Consider the following 21,600-nt stretch of genomic DNA (forward strand, 5'->3'; position numbering starts at 1 on the left):
TCCTGGCCTCTTCCCATGCTCTTTCCCTCTCTATTTGTTCCCAATACCTGGGTTCCTTTGCCAGCTTCCTCCAGTAAATTCCAGACCACTCTTGCTTATTCTCTATACCCCTAACTGCAGTCATTCCTATCGGCAGAACCCTTCTCCATTCCTGTGTTGGTTTAGTTCTTACTTTCTGCTACTTCATGAATATAACATTCTGTATGGCATTTATTCTCCTTAAGGATCTGCATCCAAAATCCCACTCTTTCCTTATTTCTTGAATCTCTCCCCTGCTTCATCATCATCCCCTTCCACTTTGAATTGTAGCTTTCTGCTTATGTTATTTTAAGAGCCATAACTATACAGCTCTAAAACATCCATTCAAGTCAGGTACTCCTAAACCTCCTTGTTCTACTGAAAGGATCATTATCTTATTGGACCATTACCCTCTTCTCCCTCCCAGTTATCATCATTCAATTCTTTATTACTATCTATAACTTTTTGACTGGTTAATAAAAATATGCCTGATCTGTGCAAAAAAACATTTTTACTGCTTGTCTTTTGCTATCCATATCCAAAGGCAAGAGCTACCGGATTCTCAATTTTGTATTTTTTGTTTAGTCTCTTCCCACAAATCCTTGGCTGCAATAACAGCATTCTTTTTTAACTCATAATCCTAAATACTTAATTTTATCATGAACCCATAAATATGGGTATTGCTGAACCAATTCACGTGTGTGTACACAGTTTACAGCTATAACATCTGTGTTATCTTCATTAATTTTACATCCTGAAAAAAGCCAGAACTGTCTCAGAATTCTTAGCAGAAAAAATCAGGACAAAGTCAAAAATAATTTGGGGGGAGGGGTATAGCAATGGACAAAACATGGGACAGATTTTAGATATTGCTTTGATATTCTTCAAAGGTTGCTATAATAACAGGTTTTGCATTAGCCTGCATCTTTTGAAAGATATAAAATCAAAGTCAAATTTTGTTGTTTAGTGGTTTCAATTCTCAATGATTTGTCAAAAAAAACATATATTTTATGAGTAACAGATTAAACCTTTTCTTACCCCACCTGCTAGAATAGCCATAGCCTGTTCTCATCTACTCTCTACCCTTTTCTATGCCTCCCCTTTATTTACCAACTTAAACAAATGTGATCTTAAACTCTCCACCTGTTATAACCACATAGCTAGATTTGCAACTGGTATGCCTTACAGAACACATCACTGTAAACACCCAAGCTATCTGGGCTGGCTAGAGTTGCCCAGCCTATTAAAGTACAACCAACTAATAATGGTTCACAAAGTACTTAACCAACCAGATAATATTCCTGCTCTTAAAAATATTAATGCTTTTAAAATGTAGTTGCTTGGTAAAATGTGTATAGAAATAAATGTCTGTGTATGCTTTAGGAGGAAAAGACAAACGTTTGGTCTCTTGTAAAGGCATAGTTAATGCAATTTTAGGAGCAAGCTAAACCACTCTGATACTTTGTACTCTGTAAACAACAAAATCATCTTACTATGACGCAACTAGCCACAGATCAAGTTGTTAACAAAACTGAGCAGAGTCCTTAACAATCGAAGCACATGCCTACCTCATTCTTTTACTTACACTGGTCGGCAGATGACCAAATCTCCTTTGTTAGTTCCATATGCCAATCCCAGGCCTGGTTCCGGAAGCCAGCGGGCAGAATTTATGCTGACATGTCTTCTCTGGTCAGCTGGCATTGGGTAAAGTACATTAAAAACGCGCTAAGGAAACACAAGACAAAGAACAATTAATCTAAAATGTTTAAAAAATGAAAACAAACTAAAAAAATGCTATTGGCTACTGTTTACGTAAACATGACACTGCATGAAAACATATTTCCCTCACTTGAGGCTAAATGCCTACTCACCCTTACTAAGCTATCCATTACTCCAACATTAAATTTACCAGCTTCATTTTCCCACTGAAATTACTTCTAGAAACTGGTCCATTATGGCATCCAAAATATATCCATAACTGGCTTGGTAAGGACTGAAATACGTCATGGCATTAGGAATATGTAGTGAGACTCTAAACACAACAGGCAGTTTTTACTGTTTGAAATAAGCATGCTTTCAGTGGTGCTGCACTGCTTCATTACTGAAAAGGAACTTCAATACCACGTAACAGACTTTTAAAAGTGCTTCAGACAGGTTTTCTCTCCCAAAGTGAAGAACAAAAAATCAAGTTTCCACACCAGAACATTGGATGCCCTCAAAGTGTACCAGTCAGCAGAATAAGAAAAGGTTGTCTGCAGTAAGATTCAAATGAGTCAAAGATCACCGCACAAACTTTCTGGAAGAAAAAATGCAGATCAAAATGTTCAGAGCACATTTTCTAAACATAAGCCTTACTGCAATTCTTGGCAAAGTGACATTAACTATACTTTATAAAAGTGCTGAGCACCTTTTTAGAACATTAAGCACTATGGAATATAAACTACAAAACAAGAAAAAACTTTCAGTTTTTAGCACACTGCCAACACTTTTTTAAAAATATTTTATAAAGATATTTACAGCCCACGTTTTACAAACATTACGCATCACATGCACTGTTCTACACAATACAATCAAACCAACATTATACAAATTGTTCATTTCCTGACTTATCTTATACCTCATTCCTCCCCCACAAACTTTTGTGCTTGTAGTGTTCCCACAATTTCTATAATTTTCCTATGCCATTTACCCTTACCTTTTTCTAAAGATCCTACCTTCTGTTCCTTTATTTCTGTTACAATATTCACTACTTTCAAGTACGGTTGGTTTAGACTTTGATTTTCATTTATTAGTAATTGCTTTTTGACTGCCACCAGAATTAAACTTAAGACCTTATTATGTCTAGGCAAAAAAATAATTTCCTTATTTACTTGCCCAGTATTCCTGACAGAGTACTCTTTAGGGAATTTTTAAGTTTGTCAACTCACTAAACTCTGGAGAACCTATGCCCCCCCAGGTACCTATTTCCTGTTCATTACATCTTCAACATTTGCCATCTACCTAAGAAAAATTCTTTGAAATCTGTTCAGGATATAAAAGCACCTATGCAAACACTTCCAAGCAAAAATCCCAAATCATTCAGATTTTGTTGCATATTTCAACACTATATATACATCTTTCCATTGCTTCTTCGTGACTTGCTCATTTAATTTCTCTAACCAATCTTTTCTGAGCTCCTCTGATTGATTACTTTAGTTATCATGCAATACTGTATATGCTCTACTAATAACCCCCTTTTTTAGCAACAATGCAGGTCTTTCACTTAGGATTCTCCTCTCTTTTTATTTGGCTATACTCTGACATCAATCATTAACTGGGAAAGCAATCTCTAACCTGCAAATGTCTTCTTGGCCTCCTCCCTTTCTATTACCAGTCGCTCTCTAATTATTTGTTCCTAATACCTTGGTTCCCATTGCCAGCTTACTCCAGTAAATTCCATCCCCTCTGGCCTATTCTTTGCAATCCTAACGTCAGTCATCCCTATTGCCAGAATCTCCTTTCTCCATTCCCATGCTGGCTTAGTTCTTGGTATACATTCTGCTACTTTACAAATATAATAATCTGCATGACTCTTGTTATTCTCTTTAAAGATCTGCATCCAAAACCCCACTCTTTACTCACTTTACACCTTAATCATTTATCTTCAGCTATTAACCAATATGTGGCTGGAAAATAGTCAGCTATGATTCCACAAATGCTGTCTCCCCAAAGTTACCAATCTCTGACAATACTTACTAGCATATCAGTTTTTGCAACTGTCATTGTGCACAGTTAATGTTTTCACCCTTGCAGTATACTTAACTTTCCCTTTGGTTATGTGACACTGGAGTAAGTGTAATTAGGAAAGGGGAGGGGGAACATGAAATGGAAAGAAGTAATGTACCTCTTTGCCCTTACAGGAAGCCAACTGGCTTTGTATAGAGTTTTGCAGTAATATTCTCTATACCTTCAGGTTAATACTTACAATTATCTGGAGCAGGTTAGTACTTAAACTAACTTACAGTAAATAGGACATACTCAAGTCCAAGGATTAAAACCTTTATTCCAGTCTGAAAGAGCTTTAGGGATAAACATGACTTAAGACAGAAGCAGGTTAACATTGTTAATAGAGAACAGAAACAGACAGCCACTTACGCAGTACAAAATACAGTAAATAAAAACAAAAGTCACACTTCTAGTAAAAGATCTGAACTGACAGTTCCATGTTTGCCACCCTCAGTATTAACACTGGCAAAAGTCGAAATTTTGTACATAAAACTTTCCCAGGCTTTCTCGTCCCCTACAAGTTCACCTATGATGTTGTGCAACAAAGTACTCTTTCTCCAGATACAAGTTATTCGAGCCTCAGATACAAAGTACAATTTTTATTTATTTTTACAACATGTTTAAAATGTACCTATGATGCTAGTTGCAACTTCATGAATGCAATCTCCCTCCTATGGCAGACTGCTTTTTTCAAGTCTTCATCTAATGCTCTTGAAACTGCCTTCTAACAAAGGCTAATGCAAACATCCCTGTCAATAAATAGCAATTTTTACTGGCAAAGAGATTTACAGCAATTGGGATGAGTTATTCCTGGCTGCTCAAAAAAAAATAATAATAATTTCTGTGACAGGTGAGAAGCCCAATTTTTTTTTAAACTGTCTTAAGAAAAAAAAAATCAAAATACAGCTACTGAAATAAAAGAAATTCAAAGCAGTTAGTCAAATCAATAGCTTGGCTATTAAAAAGCTGTTATGATTGTTTACTAGTTATCAAACTACTGTTAGTGGGAAATACAGGACAGTGGCAGATGAGCACAGTACACCACTGTGTTTACTGTGATTTTTTAAAAAAATTAGTTTATGATCAGCCTGTTTCCCCATTTTTATAAGGAGTTGGGGTTTTATGTTAACAAATGCCACATATCTTGAATCACAGACACTCTCCTACCTTTGCCAGTCATGCCTGCTGCCTCAGGTTGTCTCTTACAGATGATCCATCTATCTCTGGGACAGACGTCCTCTTCTGCACTTGCCTTCTGCTTGTAACTTCTAAATTTGCTTTACCAGATTCATCTGCTTTTCTGCAAAAGACACACCACCACAATCTGTTTTCTTTGAATGTCTCTGTAAATGGGACTAGATAGGCATCCTCTCAGATATTCTCATTTATTTGTCTGCCCCACAGAGTGCATCCATCTCAGGCACTTCATCTCCATCACTTTTAGCATCCTTAGCTATTCTAACCTAACTGCCCAGGTTTATGTACCACGCAGAAGTACTTCACTGTTGGCACCACTATTTTGGACTGGTTACTCTCTAATTTCTTTGGTATTCTATCCTACTCTACCAGACACTTTTTAACACTTTGCTGCAGTACTTCTCATTCGACCTTTGACCTCCACAACCTTGCCTTCTCCTTAACCACACCTTACAGATACTTTGAGCTGTTAAATCACTCCACCATTTTTCTAACAATTTTAAGCTTCCTCCGATTACACCCATTTGCCGTCACTACCACGGTCTTTTGTCTGTACTTAGCTTCATCTCACGTGGCTTCTGTTTTGTATTCTAGCCCCCCTGTAATTTGCTCAAATTTTAGTACCACACCATCTGTATACAGCAGCTCTGTTGGTTTGCCCTCTCCCCAACTCTTTGCTGATGTATTCCATCACCAATATGATCAGGAAAAGGCTTAGAGAGGAGCCCTAATGTACATACACTCCTACTGTGAACCCTTCTGAGAGTCCAAACAATGTTCTTACTTGCTAGTGGGTCCCTCTACATAGCCTGCACTAATTCTACCAATACTTTCAAAACAATGAACCACCGCAGCAATCATAAGCTTCCTTCAACGCTAAGAATTAGTAGCTTAACTCTTTCTTCATATCCAGCTTCTTCTCCATCCTCCACTTCACTGCAAACATTGGGTTAGTCAGTCACATTTTATCCTGATATGGATCTGAACTGCTTTATCTGACTATCTTACTTTCTACTACTCTGCATATTTTTTCATCACCTTCTCAAGCATTTTGATGCAGATATACCTCTGTACAGCTCACAGCTGTAAATACCCCCATTTGTTCTGGCAAAGCAATGCTTACTTTCCAGTCATCTGGGATATGTTCCTCTCCATAATGGGATAAGTACCCTCAGGAGCTATTTCTCCCCTAAAGTCCTGAATATCTTGATTACATCTGCAGCAACTTCATCTAAATCCTGCTGCTTTACCAGACTTCATCTTCCTCAGTGTGCTTCACACTCTTAGGGTGGGTTCTCCTTCCTCTCTAATTGTAGGCCGTGTATGTGACAGTACAGTTTCGTTACGGCTTTCTTCAATCAGAAGCACCAATGATCTCTAGACTGGTGAGCAGCCTACTGCTGGTATCCCTTATGCATAGCATTCTGCCATCTATGGTAGAGTAATTCTACCCATGAGGATGCAACAACTGTTACAGATTTAATATAAATGCTGTAAATAATGTACTCAGTCTAAGTAGGTAGACTGCCATTGTCCTGCAGAAACAGATGGTGGGTATGGTGATGAAGATGGATTAATCCGAATCTGAAATTACATTAAATACCTAACTTCTATACCATTATGATCTGCATCTTCACCATTTACAAGACAAAGTTCCAAACTTAAATTCTGAAAGTTACTTCTACAGGGACCTTGACCCTAATAAATGAAGAGTGAAAAGAAATCCTGAGACAACATACCCACAATAAACTCAGGAAAATTGTGGTGTCTTGTCTGTACAAACAGTAGGTAAACAGTACCACAGATGCAGTGGCCAGAACTGTTGGGAAACAACCACAGTTCTGCAGCTTAAGTATGACAGACAAAAAAACATGTATTTTCATTTTACTGACAACCTATTAAAGACTTCAAAGACTGCAGAATATGTCTGGTTGACAGGAAGGAAGTACAAACAATGTCTAGCAGAAATTATGAACAAGACAATACTGATAGCAAGCCTTTAACTTTAAAAGGTAAACAATAAATAGGCTCCAGGCAATACTGTCAAATCTACCAGCCTGGCAAAATGTCACACTACTCCCAATCTGTACTGAGGAGGAAGAATTGTTCGTGCAAAATGCTACAGTGAGAGCTAAATTTCACTTCTGACTAATTACCTGAAATGGAATGCCTAAAGGAGTTCCTATGGCAAGTATTACAGATGGGATTAGAGGATACCCTGAAAATATTAGACTTTAAGAAGTGATACATACATATGTATCTGCACTTCAGTACATGAAAGCCAAACTACTAATATGAGACCCAAGAGTAATATTTCAAGGTAACAAATAAGGGATTTGTCACATCATATGTTCAATTTAAGCAAGCAATGGATGGTATCAGGATATCTGAAAAAGCAATAACTATTTTAGTTAAAAAAAAAAACTTAAACATAAGTGTCAAAGGGTGCCTAAAAAGGGAACCTGGTCAGGCGCATTAGTTATTTGACATGTCACAGTAAAGGAAAAGGCTAAATCACCAATAAGATGCTCCAACTAGTATAGTGAAGAATGTTGTAAGCGTTTTGCCACGAAGTGACAAACTGGCAAGAAACTACCTGGATCGGCAGCAAAGATGCCCATTAGAATGAGAATAATATGAAAGCTGGAATTCAGCATAGAGAGATCAGAGTACTTAGAGCTAGGATAACTCTGAACAGCTGTTTGAATGGCAAAACTACCAAGAGCCTTTGTCTACTAGTACAATGGAATAAGAGTAAAATCAGCAACAAAATGAATGCAAAGGTACCAAGAACACACAATTCTGCCAAAATGGTGACAGCAGTAAAATACCAAATGGGGTTTGGAGCCAGGTGCAATGGCGGAAAGGAAACTATGCAACTAAACTATGACTGAAAAGGAGGATGTAAAGTTAAAACTGTCAAAGATACAAATGCATTCAGCTATACAATTTACCACATGGCTAAGGACTACAAAACAATGTTTCTGGACAGAAAACATACAACAGAGAATGGTATAATTATTTAACAATCTGAAGAAAGCCTTATGCCAAAGGGAGTGATGGAGGAAAAAGTTACTGTCCCCGTGGTCAAGACGAAGGGGGGTAATGAAATGCTTTAAAATATGAAACTGGGAACTCAAGGTATATGACACATGCACTACTTAGGACCACACAAAAAAGACAGTAAGAGAAAAACAGGCCACTGAAGGCACAGCTGGTACTTATTTACTCTGTTTAGGACTGTGCAGAATAAACTAAGAAAAACAAACAGAACCACATTTTAAATTAAAGGACACAGGATAATCAGGCTAATGGCAGCAACTAATGTTAAGGATAAAAGGAAAAAAGTGTAAGTGCGTGCGTGCCTGAATAGAATTATGACCGAATATGTATAGGGAATGCACCATAACCATAACTTTTACTAAGATCCTCTGATGCAGCAAAGGAGCTAGAAAGGCCCCTGAGAAGATGACATTCCCAATTTTAAATAATAAAACGCAAGTGTCCAATTCTTGAATTCTTAATACTCACAGTATTAACATCTTATGTGCAAGTAATCTGAAGACTAAAAATCATACAGAATATGTGCATAACTAGATCTACAAGTCTAGTTATTATGCAGACACAACTGTGTAGCAGGACAAAGTTCCAGTCTTACAGACTGTACTTCGTGAAAATCCAATACCCTGGCAGCAGTAACTGGAAAACCTATGCAAGTGACAGATGCCAGAGATGTTGAATTTCATCTGATAATCCAAGTGGTCTCCAATGAGGAATAGGATTAATACTAAAACAGTAGAATAATAGAAAAGAGCAAATGTTGGTATCCATGTAATCACAGTAGCACTAGTCAGTACTCTCAGTTATCTGAATATATGTGTTATAATACAATATGGTTGTCCAGCTGAAAGAGGGTACTAGCACGGAGTACAGTATGTCAGACACCAGGTCAACAGATAACAGAAGAAAGGATGATCATTTAGCAAGGGTAAAGGTTTTGTTAATATAAAATCTATCATCAAAATATTTGGTACTTAACAGGTTCCTATTGAGAAGGGGCAAAAAGAGACTGACCACTGATTAGTCATAAAATAGGGAGGCTACAGCTATTCAACAGTATCTACTGATTAACAGTATGCAGAATTAAAAGTTATATACTCACCGTAACTAGGCATCTGTGTTGTTCATTTTCATTGATCTAACAAATGGTTCAGATACAATCCTCGGATCTAACTCGGCCACATACTCTAGACTTTCGATCCAGCTCTCGAGCTCCTTCCTCTTCCCATAAAGCCCTTATCCATCCTCAATACCTCAGATCGAGTTTGTTGCTATAAAGTCTCAAAAACTAAACAGAGAAGGGATAGCGGAAAGAATAGGACTCAAATCCGGAACAAAAAAGTTCCAATAAACATTCCAACAGGTTCCTCCATAAGATTTCAGGACAGGGGATGGATGGGAGGGAAGCGGAGGAAGAATGAAAATAGACAACACAGATGCCAAGTTATGGTGAGTACATAATTTAAATCTGATGTTGTCCTTTTCATTCTTACTTAACAAATGGGAGGGAGTCCCCAGTTACATTTATCTTGGGCGACTCCCATGGAAAGATATTACGGAGTAGCAGTTCTACTTCTGGATATCAGATTCAATTTCTAGTAAGTAACAAAGGTACGTACACAAAATATCAACAGAGGTTCTTGACCAAAAAGCAGATTAAGTAGCCATGGATCTAGCTGAGTGGGATTTACGTGGTTTAGGTAGGGAAATGCCTTGCTGTGAATGGATCCAAGAAATGCAAGCTGTGATCCATTTAGCTAGAGTATCTTTAGAAAGTCGATAACTCACCTCTTTTTGGTGAGAAGGATGCAAACACCTGATCTGACTTTTCTGATTTACTTGTCCTGTGTAGATAAAAACTTAACTGTCTGTGCACATCTAGGAGATGTAGCATGTATTCTCCTTAACTTGAAAAACTTGGAAAGAAGACCGGTAAATGAATGAATTGTTTAATGTTCGATTCAGAAGCTACTTTAGGTAAAACAGAAAGGTTGGTTCATAAAGTAACCATATAACTACTGAAAATAATGTAGGCAGTTTTTGAAGAGCGAGCATGGAGTTCAGAAATCCTTCTTTTAGAAGAAATAGCTACTAAGAAAATAAATGTTAGGCAATTTTTTGCTGAAGGTTCAAAGGATTTTTGAGTTAGACCATGTAGCCTGACAATCAGATCCCAGGGAGGTGAATAATCCCCTACTGGTAGTCTAAGGAGAAAAATGTCTTTTAAAAATGCTTTACACAATTTAGAAAAAGGCAAAGAATGTCTTTCTCCTGTATGAAAATTGGAAATGGCAGCCAAATGCAGATTAATCATAGAAAAGCTAGCTCCTTCTTTAAAATGAATATACAAAAATTCAAGGGGAGCAGAAAAAGGGTGAACATCATTTTTCAATGCCCAAAAGACAGAATCTTTTCCACTTGCTCTTGTAAACTTTCTTGGTGGAATCTTTCTGCAAGGATAATATAATGGCACATACTGTGGATGAGAGCCTATGCTGTCTGACACCTACTGGAGGTGGATAAACCATGTGGTCAGTTTGAGGGCCTGGATATTGGAATGGCTCATCCCTGACTGGTGTGAGAGGAGATCTGGAATTGCTTCCAGTATCTACTGAGAATAACAAAAATTAGACCAAAGGCTGGTTGTAGAATTTATGGAAATAATTCTCCACAACAACTTATGACATTTGAAGGGGAATATCTTAAACAGATATCAGTAGCAGCGATAGGTGCAGCATGCAGTCCATTGTTTACCAACCTGGTGTTATTGAGATGGAAACTGGAGTACATGTTCAAGCTTCTCCTTTTCAAAAGATTTAATGGATATTTGAGATACATAGACTATCTTTTATTTATCTGGGAAAGACCCAAAGAAGAATTGGGAGTATTTAGTGACCATTTACAAAATAGAACAAACTTTCTCAGATTTATATCTTCGATGTCCACGGAACAAATTAACTTTTTGGACATCAGTCTGAGCAAAGGTTCTCAGGGGGAATGGGTTACACAAATTTTTAGCAAACCCACTTTTTGCAACACCTTTTGTCCTTTAAGAGCAGTCACCCTTTCCATCAGAAAAAAAGAATAGCAAAAATACACATTTCAAAACTCACCTCCGTGGACAGAGTTTGCCAACAGCAACTGGAAGTGTTCAAATCAATGATGTTGGATTGGGATTATCCCATTAATATTATAAATCAGACTCGGGATGAAATTTGGGAAGGCAGGTGTGATAAGTATGCCTCTATTATAAGGAATGGTTTTAAAGTGGTCATGAGAGAGAGGACAAACCAATCACAAAAAAGTGAATAAGATTTTACATTATTTACATGATGCTGGAGACATTCAGGAAGTACTCAGGAAAAAACTGGTCCTTGCTTCATGGTGAGGATTACATTAGGAGGTACTTTTTTGATGGACCCACATTTACATACAAAAATAGTTTAACTGAGGGACTGGCACAATGTAATTTCATAATGACTAACTCCAGGAGGTGTGGACGTTGTAAACAATGTGGCTGTACTAATACTGGAACTGTCAGTGCACCAGGAACTGACTTGGGAATTTTTTTAAATCAGGGGAATTGTAATTGTTTTTCTGCTAGGCTAGTCTATCTTGCAGTTTGCACACCTGCATGGCAGATAATGTGGGTAAAACCAAGAATCCCCTGAACAAGTGAATATATCAGCATTTGTACTGCATAAAGAAAGGTGACTTAACTAACACCTTGGCTAAACACTCAAAAGACTGCTTTGGGTTTAGGAAGTTTACTTTTTTGATTTTGGAGCAGGAACAAGCAAATGTGTTTTCAAGGGATTGGCAAAATCATTTATTAAAAATGGAGATGTTTTCGCAGTTGCGATTAAATGCGGCCAATCCCCTTGGTTTAAATGACAACATCTCCATTTACAGTGTTAAAAAGAAGAGCATCCTGTACATAAATAATTGCATTTGTTTTTTTATTCATTGTTGACATTTTTATTTAAATAAACTAGTATTTTTATTATTGTGTTTTGTCAGCTGCAAGGATGTTCCTGTTTATGCAGTGTCTTGATTGGTAAGTGGGGTAGGTGTGACCCAACAGCTGACTCATTCAGGGTTTTAAATGCCGGTTTTACTATTGCACTATGGTTCTGATGATGTCTTCTTTAAAGACAAAAGCGCTTAACCTTGTTGGTCTGTTCTTTAATAAAGTACGTGTTGGCTCGGAGTTGAGGCTAACTGGAATTAGTATTTTTTTGTTTTTAGCTTAGTATTTTGTGATTCAGCTTTAGGAGTTTACTAGTATTTTGTATTTTATTATCCAATGTATGTGATGGCAAAACAGCCTTACATACCTGCCTGGATGATGGGTACCTCCAGCTGGTGCTCATCTACAATACCAAGGGGCTCCTTGAGTACTGGTTGAATGAATGCATTCAAAACCAGTAATGGGGGTAGAGGACTGACGGTCAGCAAGCACAGAGGCAAAACTACACTCACACAAAAAAAAAAAAAAAAACTTGTTCCACTAGCAGATGCATTAACAACAGGACTAATGCTAGGTTACTGTCACAAGATTCAAATATTTTGATCTGCTGCCAGAGGCAGATATCACTCTTCAGGACTCAAATGCCCCCAAGCAGGCAAGATTGTAATCTCAAACCATAATATCAGATGAAGCCCAGTTTAGAAAACAGAGAAGCTTGCAAACATCTTTTTTTTTTTTTTTTTTTGTTTTAGTGCCACAGAAAGGCAGACTACATGCTCTTTCAGCAGGCTAAAAGCTACCTAAAAAAGACAACTACAGAGCAAAAAAGCACTGCAAAGCATTTCATATATAAAGAAATCTAAATATTAAAGACACACAATATTCAACTACTTTTCTCAAATAACTATCAAAACTAGGTCATGAATGACCTGCAACAGACCAGTACACACAGCACAACACATCCACACAGAAATAGAAAAAAAAAAAGATAGAAGACCCAAATGTTTACATAATGATACCTTTCTCTCTAGCTCTCAGGTATGCTCAGCAAAATTAAGCATAAAACAAACTTATGAACCCTAGATCAACTCAGCGAAAGATTAGGGCAAGTATGCTTATGAGGAAAGGTGTACTCAGACGACCTGTTGCACCAAGTATATAACTTTTGGATCTGGTATAAGAAGGTCTAGTATAGTCAATTGCAAGACAAAGTCCCACATTCATCCTTCTGAGTGGTCTCTGTGATGTCCCCACTCTGGGCCGGTAATCAAGGAGCCTGAATCCTCACCACTGACACTGGAAAGGGACGATCACTTAGAATACAAATGGATACAGTCAGTATTTCCAAATGTAGACCTCTCTGCATCAAGCACAATTTCCCTTGGGAACACAGTCAGCCTGGGGTCTGGATTTCTCTCTCTGTCTCCCTCAAGGTCCCCAGTAAGACACCCCCACTAGCACAGCTTCAGAAATAAGTCCTCAGTCCAGTGCCCAAGCCAAGTCCTCCACCACACACTGTGAAACTAGTGCTTCCTGTTTCTGCCCAAGTAGCTGACACACACACTCCAAGATTTAATTTTCACACCCACACACCTGGGAAAGGCTGTCATAGATTTACCAGCGATGCCACCTTCTTTCTGCCCAGACTATAAAGTAGCTTAACTGCCACCGGTCAGTTACTATAAGGCTCTTAAATGTATCCATTTATAATGAGTGAAGATAATAATAATACAAATGGTAATGTTGATTAAACAGCCAGGCTTTCAGGAGTGGCCAGTTATCACCAAATAAATATATGCAAATACTCTCACAACGTAAATATTTTCTAAAAAGGACCACCCACAATGAAAAGTTTAAATATATTTAATAAATAAAAAAAACATGAAAATACCAAATATCTATTTACAGTAAACGCCAGAGTTTCAATCACAAGAAATATTGAAAGTAACACAGCTGGAAAGATTCACACAGTTACATTCCTGATTGACAAAGAATTACAGTTCCTACTTACTGAGTAGAGCAAGGCAAGATAATATGGGTGAGTGGTCCTTGGGGTCAGATCCAAGGAAGAATGCTGAGAGCAAGTGCCTACTAATATTTAAATATTATTTCAGAGTTGGTTACACAATGACATCACATCTGGTCAACTGACTCTGTTTCCCACACATACCAACACTAGAAGCTGCCAGGATTTTAGCACCTGTGTGTTACCATACACAGAGAGACAGCTTTGTTTGGATATGGTACGGCTGCTGAAAGTCATAAAACCATTCCACTCTTCCTAAAGGAGCTACAACCTATTCTCTAGCACAGACAATGAGTCTCTGTCTCCATTCTAAACTGTGAGATACAATCTTTATGGCTTAACCCATAAAATAATTTAATTTCAGATATATTTTAAAGTTTGACATTAACCTCCTCTCTTCCAGTCCTGTGTTAGAACATGCACATTTAATTCAGTTACAGTAACAGCACGGCACATTGTTGATACATTTTAACATGAACAGCTTTACAAATACATTTTTCAACACAAGCATCTGTACAAATCAGTTTGATATACGACTGGATTGTGATTCTTTACAAAATTCCAGCTAGCTGTGCTGACATATGTTACACATCCACTGCCCTACTTCTCCCTGGCAAGGCTGTCAGTACCTCCTATCGTCACAGTCTCCTTTGTGGAATAAAACCACTGATCATTATGGCTCCAAGGAAGACCTACACCTAGAAATCAGATCCAGCTTACAGTGTTTTTCAAAAGCATTCAGTTAAGACTGCATAACTGCTGTCCACATGCCATCCAGGGTTGAAATGAGAGAGAGAGAGAGAGACAATGAATGGTAATAAATGTCTTAGCTTATTAGCCCTAGGTTGGAAGAGCAAGATCTTCTATTTCATCATAAAATATTATGTGGTTAATGAACCATTTAACTGTGGTCACTTTAGAAGCTTTAAAACCAAGTTTTCTATTGAAGTACAACAATTTTATGTCTTTCCTACATGAAGTGTTTCTGTCCAACATAAAACCAGAGTTTGATACAATGAAATACTTATTCGCCTCTACTGGAATAGCAGAAGAACAACAACACACGTATATGAACTGACAGACACTTGTTTCTACAGCTGTCTTAGGCATAAAAGAAGGATTTGTACACAAGGATAGTCTATCCTTATGACCAGATAAGGAAGACAAGGATAAGTGTACAACTCACAAACTCTTAGCTGAAGTGGTGGCTGTAAGGAAGCCTTCCAACACATTTACTTCAGCTCTGAAGCTTAAGATGGTTCAAAAGGAGAAAAGTGAGGTTTTTAGCACAAAGTATAAATCATACAAAGAAACACAATCACAGTGAAGTCCGATAAGGAAGATATCATTTAGAAAGGCCTTGCATATTTTCAAAGCTGCTAAGGATGTGAGGTCTAAGCAGCAAAATGCATTTTTGTATAACAACAGAGGGTGGTCTTAGATACTTCAGACTAAAAGTCAAACAGGTTGAAGGCATAGCAGGCAGTAGAGATTTCCAGTCCTTTAGAAGCAGGCCAAATGGAAAATGTCTGCACTAAGAATTTAAAATGAACTCTTACACTTAGAGAAATGTTTACGAAGACTTCTGTGCAAAAGAAAGCTTGAGTGATAAGACAGTTTCGAGCTAGCAGAGCGATTGTTTACTCCAGACAGTGAAATACCTGAACAGCACAAGTTATTGTTTCACAGCTGGGTAGTCCAGTAATAGTCATGGCTCCAGACTGCAATTTTGCATGCTGGGGAGTACGCAAAAGCTTAAGAATATGGCTAAGGAAAGATGCTGGCCTGCAGTAGGCATACCCAATCAAATATATAAATCAAGCAACAATGTTCCTGACAGTGCACATCAACCTTCTACTAGCTACCTTTATTAGCAATGTAAAAAAAACACCATTAAAATAAACAAAGGTTATATACATAACAGAGAACTAAAACTGAAAAGCTACAGTAACAAAAGAAGAAATGCAACATGATAAAACAAAAGTATCCATCTCCATATAAAGGACATGAAAGCCCGATTTTTCCTGTTGGTATACATCTTTAGATAAAAGTGCATTATGTTTTTGTTCACTTGTAAATCATTTTTCTTGCAACAATGCCGAGGTCTTCCTTCCCAAAGTTAAATGTTATCACAACAAACCGATCACAGAACTAGAACCTAGGGCCTGCTCAGAGAACAATTTTCATGGCCGGGTACCTCCCCTACTCATGTGTCTGGGTAGTCAAAATCAATTAAAAAATGAATGAATTGCAGGGAAAAGGCTGCATAAAGAAGGTCTCCAGGGTTTTAAGACATGCAAGACTGACGTTGATAATAAGCAAATCCAGAATCATGTAAACATAACTTTCACTAATCATTCCCGGCCAGCTGCTGTACAGCTTCACAAACGATCACCACTTTACATTCCCAGCTTTTACCACTCTACTATTAAAATGTAAAGGATTGTGTCAAAGAATGCAAGGAGGGCCCAGCAACAGTGGCAACTCAAGTTCTTTACCATGTGGATTTACAGTATCTGCTTAGACATGCTTCTCTACTCTTCTGGCATATTAAGATAGGCTAATGAGCATACCAAAACAAAACATTCCCCCCATTTAACTATGCTATTACCTCTCTTGACAGTGGTGCCGAGGAAATAAAAGTGCCCATTCTAGGAAGATTGGGGATCAATCCACGTTGGACACGGGTACCTGCCTTTAATGCTCCAAACTCAGGAGAACAATGACCGCATCTTCATTGACCACCTCTCTGCTCAAAATCACATCACTTCTGAGCTATGGGGAAAATCGAGGCGTGATACTTAGCAGACTTTCTCTAGTGAATGTTGCTCCAACAATGAAAAGTGCAGGATGGAGATTTCTCAGTCTCTACTGCCTTGCATGGTTTAGCATCACTAACAAGCATAGAGAATCCAGAACTCAATCTTGGTATCTACATGCATAGGTGGTGTGAAGAGTTACTATACTGCTGCACAGCAGATTCATTATTAATGTAGACTTCCCTCTTCCTTTTGGTTGGAGGAACTCCTGACAGAGGACTGTTCCAAATCAGGCTGCTGGCTACTTCAAAAATTAAAGGAAACCCTCAGTCTATTTAAGCTAAACCTAGGGAAGACTGGCTAAGGCTTGGAGCAATTTGTATACCAAGAGGCAACTGTTCAGGCTTGGCTGAGGGCTATGCTTCAATTTTCTGGGTCTTAGAAGGATGAGCTGCCATTAACGATTTGTGAACCTGAAGGGGGATGTCCCCGTGTTCTGATTTCATGTGGGCCTCAGACATACGCCTCAACAATAAGCAAGGGATTCTGCCCTCCCCTTCGTTTATAATTAAGTGTTGCTCAGGAGCATTCACACAACCAACATTCACAATGGAATGCTGAGTCTGAGTTTCATCCCAAGAAGGGATGTACTCGGGGCTGAAGACATGAAGCTTCTATAGAGGTCATCAGCGGAGACTTCAGGTTTAACAGACTCAGGAGATGTGTGTGTGCCTCTGCAAAGTCAACACCCTTGGAATTGAGTGTCAGGTGAGATACTTGGTTCAAGGGCTCCTCTGACCTCTCCTTACTGTTTGTTTATTCGTACTTGTTAACTGGGGTAGAGCTCTGGCCTTCATGAACCTTTATCAGACTTGGTCCAGGAGTGCTATCTGGTTAAATGACTTGCTCAGAGTAACACAGGCAGTGTAAGCTGAGGGACCACAGGAAACAGCAAACAACAGTGAATTATGAGTTGTCTTAAAGTTTTGTAAAGTTATTTTAATTTTCTAAGAAGGGGAATATCACTCCATCAGTTTGGCAGTACAACCTAAACACTTAAAAGTCCCCATCCATACCTCTTATCAAATTCCTAAGATTTATAATCTGGCTAACTTCAGTACTAAATATTATACTGATTTGAAGTTACATTAAAAGAAACCCTGGTCCCCAAGGTCTTCTCTGATCTACTTAAGCAAATTTCAACAGATTTGCTTAATTCAGATAGCAGTGGGAATAGCCGAACTGGACTCTCTTCTTACTAGCAGCAACCTGAAGGTAGTATGCATCACAAAACCTGGTTAAAACTGGAGATATCTAATATTAACTGCCACTTAACCAACTACCACCTGTTCAACAGCAGACCAAGGGTGGGTAAAGGCACCATCACAATTATAAAACAAAATCTCAAAGACTCTTTGCTAACCTAAAACACATTCAGCAATAAGCACACTTCAAAATGACAAATCATAATTGCACAACAATTGTAAAAAATTAGCCCTTGCTTTAGCCCACCTCCTCCCCACAAGTCATAAAATTCAAACTCATTATTAATGAAATCCTTCTACACATCATTAATCACAAAGATATTATCCATCCTTGGTGACTTCAAGCTCAAACTCCTCAAGACCGCCAACTTTGAAGCAACTGAATACTTCAATGACCTTGGCATTTACCCAACTTTAGACTAGGAAAGCACCACCTAATGGATCTTCACATAAACATTCCACAAAATTTTAAACTATACTTTGCTACACAAGTTTACAGTTGCAGAAGAAATTAAGTTTGCTACCAACAGACCATGGAGGGTATACCCCAGTATACAACGCATTTGTCTAAATTTTGAATGAGTTCAATAATGGTGCTAAGCTGACATTTGTGGGTAGCATGTTCCATAATCTTACTTTCTAGCCAAGAAGTTATTTTTTATTACAGGATTAAAATCTGGGACAACAGCAAAACAGTTTTTGTTCCTTGGACTGATTTGATGAGAAAAAATAACATTCCTATGTATCTCTCTCTATAACTAAATTCCCACATGCCCTTGATTTGTCTGGTTTATGGAGTCTCTCTCGTCTTACTTGGGGCTTGTGTATACAGGACACCCCACAGTGATCAACGATGGGCTTTTCCAGCAACTTAAATAATGGGATAAGCACTTCTGTAATCCAACTGTCCATACCATCTCCCTCAAGATGTTGAATCACCTTCTAATTACTACTATAGCAGTGGAGTCATAGCTAGCAATAAACTACACACTAATCCCTTGCTAAGGCCACATGGGGTAAAATGTAATAATCCATGGCATAAGGTTATCTTCTATTTCTAAATTTATTGATGTTAAAGAAAACAGAATCACTACTCAGACCACTCAGTTAGTACACACAATTACTCTTTCTTGGTTAGTGATGTTTGTCATAACGCTCCCAGCACCTGAGTCATCTGCATATTTATTAAAAAACACAATGCATATTTGCTGATCCATATTCCCATACTATTGGCTAATGCAGTTGCATAAAGATATTAAATGGGAGGGGTTCAAGGACAGACCCCCCCCCCGACGCACAATACATGATCATACTATTTGAGTTCTTTGAATGTCTCACCCTGCACATTGTTATAGGACCATTAATTAACACAACTTATTACATAGCCATTTACATTTGTTCCATTGTTGATCATATAATATTAAATGGGACAGAATAAACTTCTGCCAAGTCCAAATATATTATTTCCACTGACAAGCCCAAGTACAGGGCATCCTACAGGTAAGTGTAAAAGAGCAGCAGATGAGTTTCACAGCATAGTCCCATCAATAACCCATGCTGGCTAATAATGTAGCCCTAATATGAAAGCTTCTTTTATTTTACTCAAAACTATTCTCTTGCAGCACTGTCCTATAATGCTGATTAAACTGATAGGCCTATATCAGTCAGCAGTTGTAGCACTACTGCATCTTAAGACTACTATCACTGGTGTCTCCTGTCACACTCCTCGGATATATCCAGTGTACAGGCTCTGTTGAAACAAGTTAGGTCAGGTACTGGCTTGGCAACACCCCCCCACACACAAAACAATTAAACCCACCAAAGCAAGTAGTTGTATCTACCCTTATGAAAATGCTAAATACACATCTTAACTGGACATTAGAAGGCAGCTACCAATGATTGGGTAATGTTTTACCACCTATAACTGGCATCCAACATGGTTTCCAAAGTTTCAGGGAACGCTTTTTTTTTTTTTTACATGATTATCTTTATTTGATGACTTTTGTCAGACTGACAAAAAAGTTAAGTTTAAAGAAGACCCCCCCCCACAAACACGCAACTCAATTTCTTCTCACTATCCTTACATATCTCACATATTTCAGAAACAGGATTTGTTAGATGCATATTTATCTTAATCATGATTGATCATACATGCCGCCCCCCCCCATTTTTACCATATTTGCAAGACTCCTGCCCCATCATGAGGGCCCTGTTCCCCATACCCTGTAAGCAGTGGAACCTCTTTGTCAATTAAAATGACTATGAATGCACAGAATGTCTTCCAAACATTTTTATGGTTATCAAGACAGCTTTCAGTCCCATTTATCCATTTTTATTTTCATAATGGAATTAATGTACCTTGCAGAAACTCCTTAATGGAATCTTTCCCACAGTTAACAGATGGCTGTGGTTCATTTTAAATAAAGCTCCCTCCCTTTCTGCCTTCACAACTTTCTCAACAATGTTACTATAGTTAAGCACAGTCTCTCTCTCTCTCTCCATATGTGCCAGCTCATGCTTCAAAAGTCTTTACTTCTTGCTCAAAAGGGGCTAAGTATGCCATTTCTAGCATTGAATTCTTGCCTGTGACTTCACGGACACTTGCTACCTCAGTCAAAATTGTAGGGATGAATAGGACGATTCAAACTAGCAGGAGCTCAACTACAGGCTTCTTCCTATCCTTTCACAAAACCAAAGGTTCTACTATTAAAGGCTGTAGTATGACCACTACCAGAGGTCCTGTTCCTGAAAACAGTGTTGCACAGGGGAAAAGACTCTCAAATCTTTGTTGAGCTCTGCTTAAAGCTGTTTGTTTCTTTAAGTGCCCTCCTGCTGCATAGTGAATATAGTAAGAGAGACAAATCAACTGGAATTGGGATCTTTAAAAAGGGGAAGGAGCAAAGTAGATAAGAAAAAATGGAAATTGTGGGAACAATATATGCAAACAAGTAACAAGGTTTAAGAGGCAAGATTTGAATGAACCATACAAGACTTAACTGACAATGACTGGCTAGATTATAAGTGATGTATAATGTTTGCAATTACAGTGGTTTCAATGGTGCTAGTGATGTATAATGTTTGCAACTAAAGTGGTGTCAGTGTTGTTTTTCATTTATATAAATGTAAGACTGTCTATATGTCATATGTGATAATTTAATAAAGATGTTTACTGAAAAAAATAATGGTCAATACCAACATTAAATTAGCCTTAAGATAAAAAATGCAGCCATGCATCTGAGGTCATATATTCTAATATAATTTCAAAAGGCATTCAGATGGGTCCAAACTATGACGGTCAACAAAAAATCATTTTTACCTGAGGCAAAGGAGGACACAATAGATGGCTGCACAACTACTAAAAGAATTTAGCATTCCTGCTAATGGTGAAAGTTTTCTTGTAACTGCTTCAGTTAGACCGAGGTGGTCCAATCAACTGATTCAGCCTCAGATACTTAAAGAATAAAAGCATCATCACTTATGTAACACCAGCACACAAAATAAACATATGTAGCAGAGAAAAAAAAAAGCCCACAACTCAAA

At 38.0% G+C, this 21,600-nt stretch overlaps 1 protein-coding gene across 1 annotated transcript in view; it reads right to left on the bottom strand.

Moving 5' to 3' along the window:
• Window positions 1–21,600, bottom strand: part of AMBRA1 (autophagy and beclin 1 regulator 1) — a gene marked incomplete in the record, with an annotated part of 1,868,076 nt that overhangs the window by 384,663 nt on the left and 1,461,813 nt on the right. The window contains 1 exon segment of the mRNA XM_044082605.1: window positions 1,604–1,743. Coding sequence (XP_043938540.1) covers window positions 1,604–1,743 — 140 coding nt within the window.

The sequence above is a fragment of the Protopterus annectens genome, chromosome 9.part0, assembly GCF_019279795.1.
Source record: "Protopterus annectens isolate FY-2018-M chromosome 9.part0, PAN1.0, whole genome shotgun sequence".
Classification (NCBI taxonomy): domain Eukaryota; kingdom Metazoa; phylum Chordata; order Ceratodontiformes; family Protopteridae; genus Protopterus; species Protopterus annectens.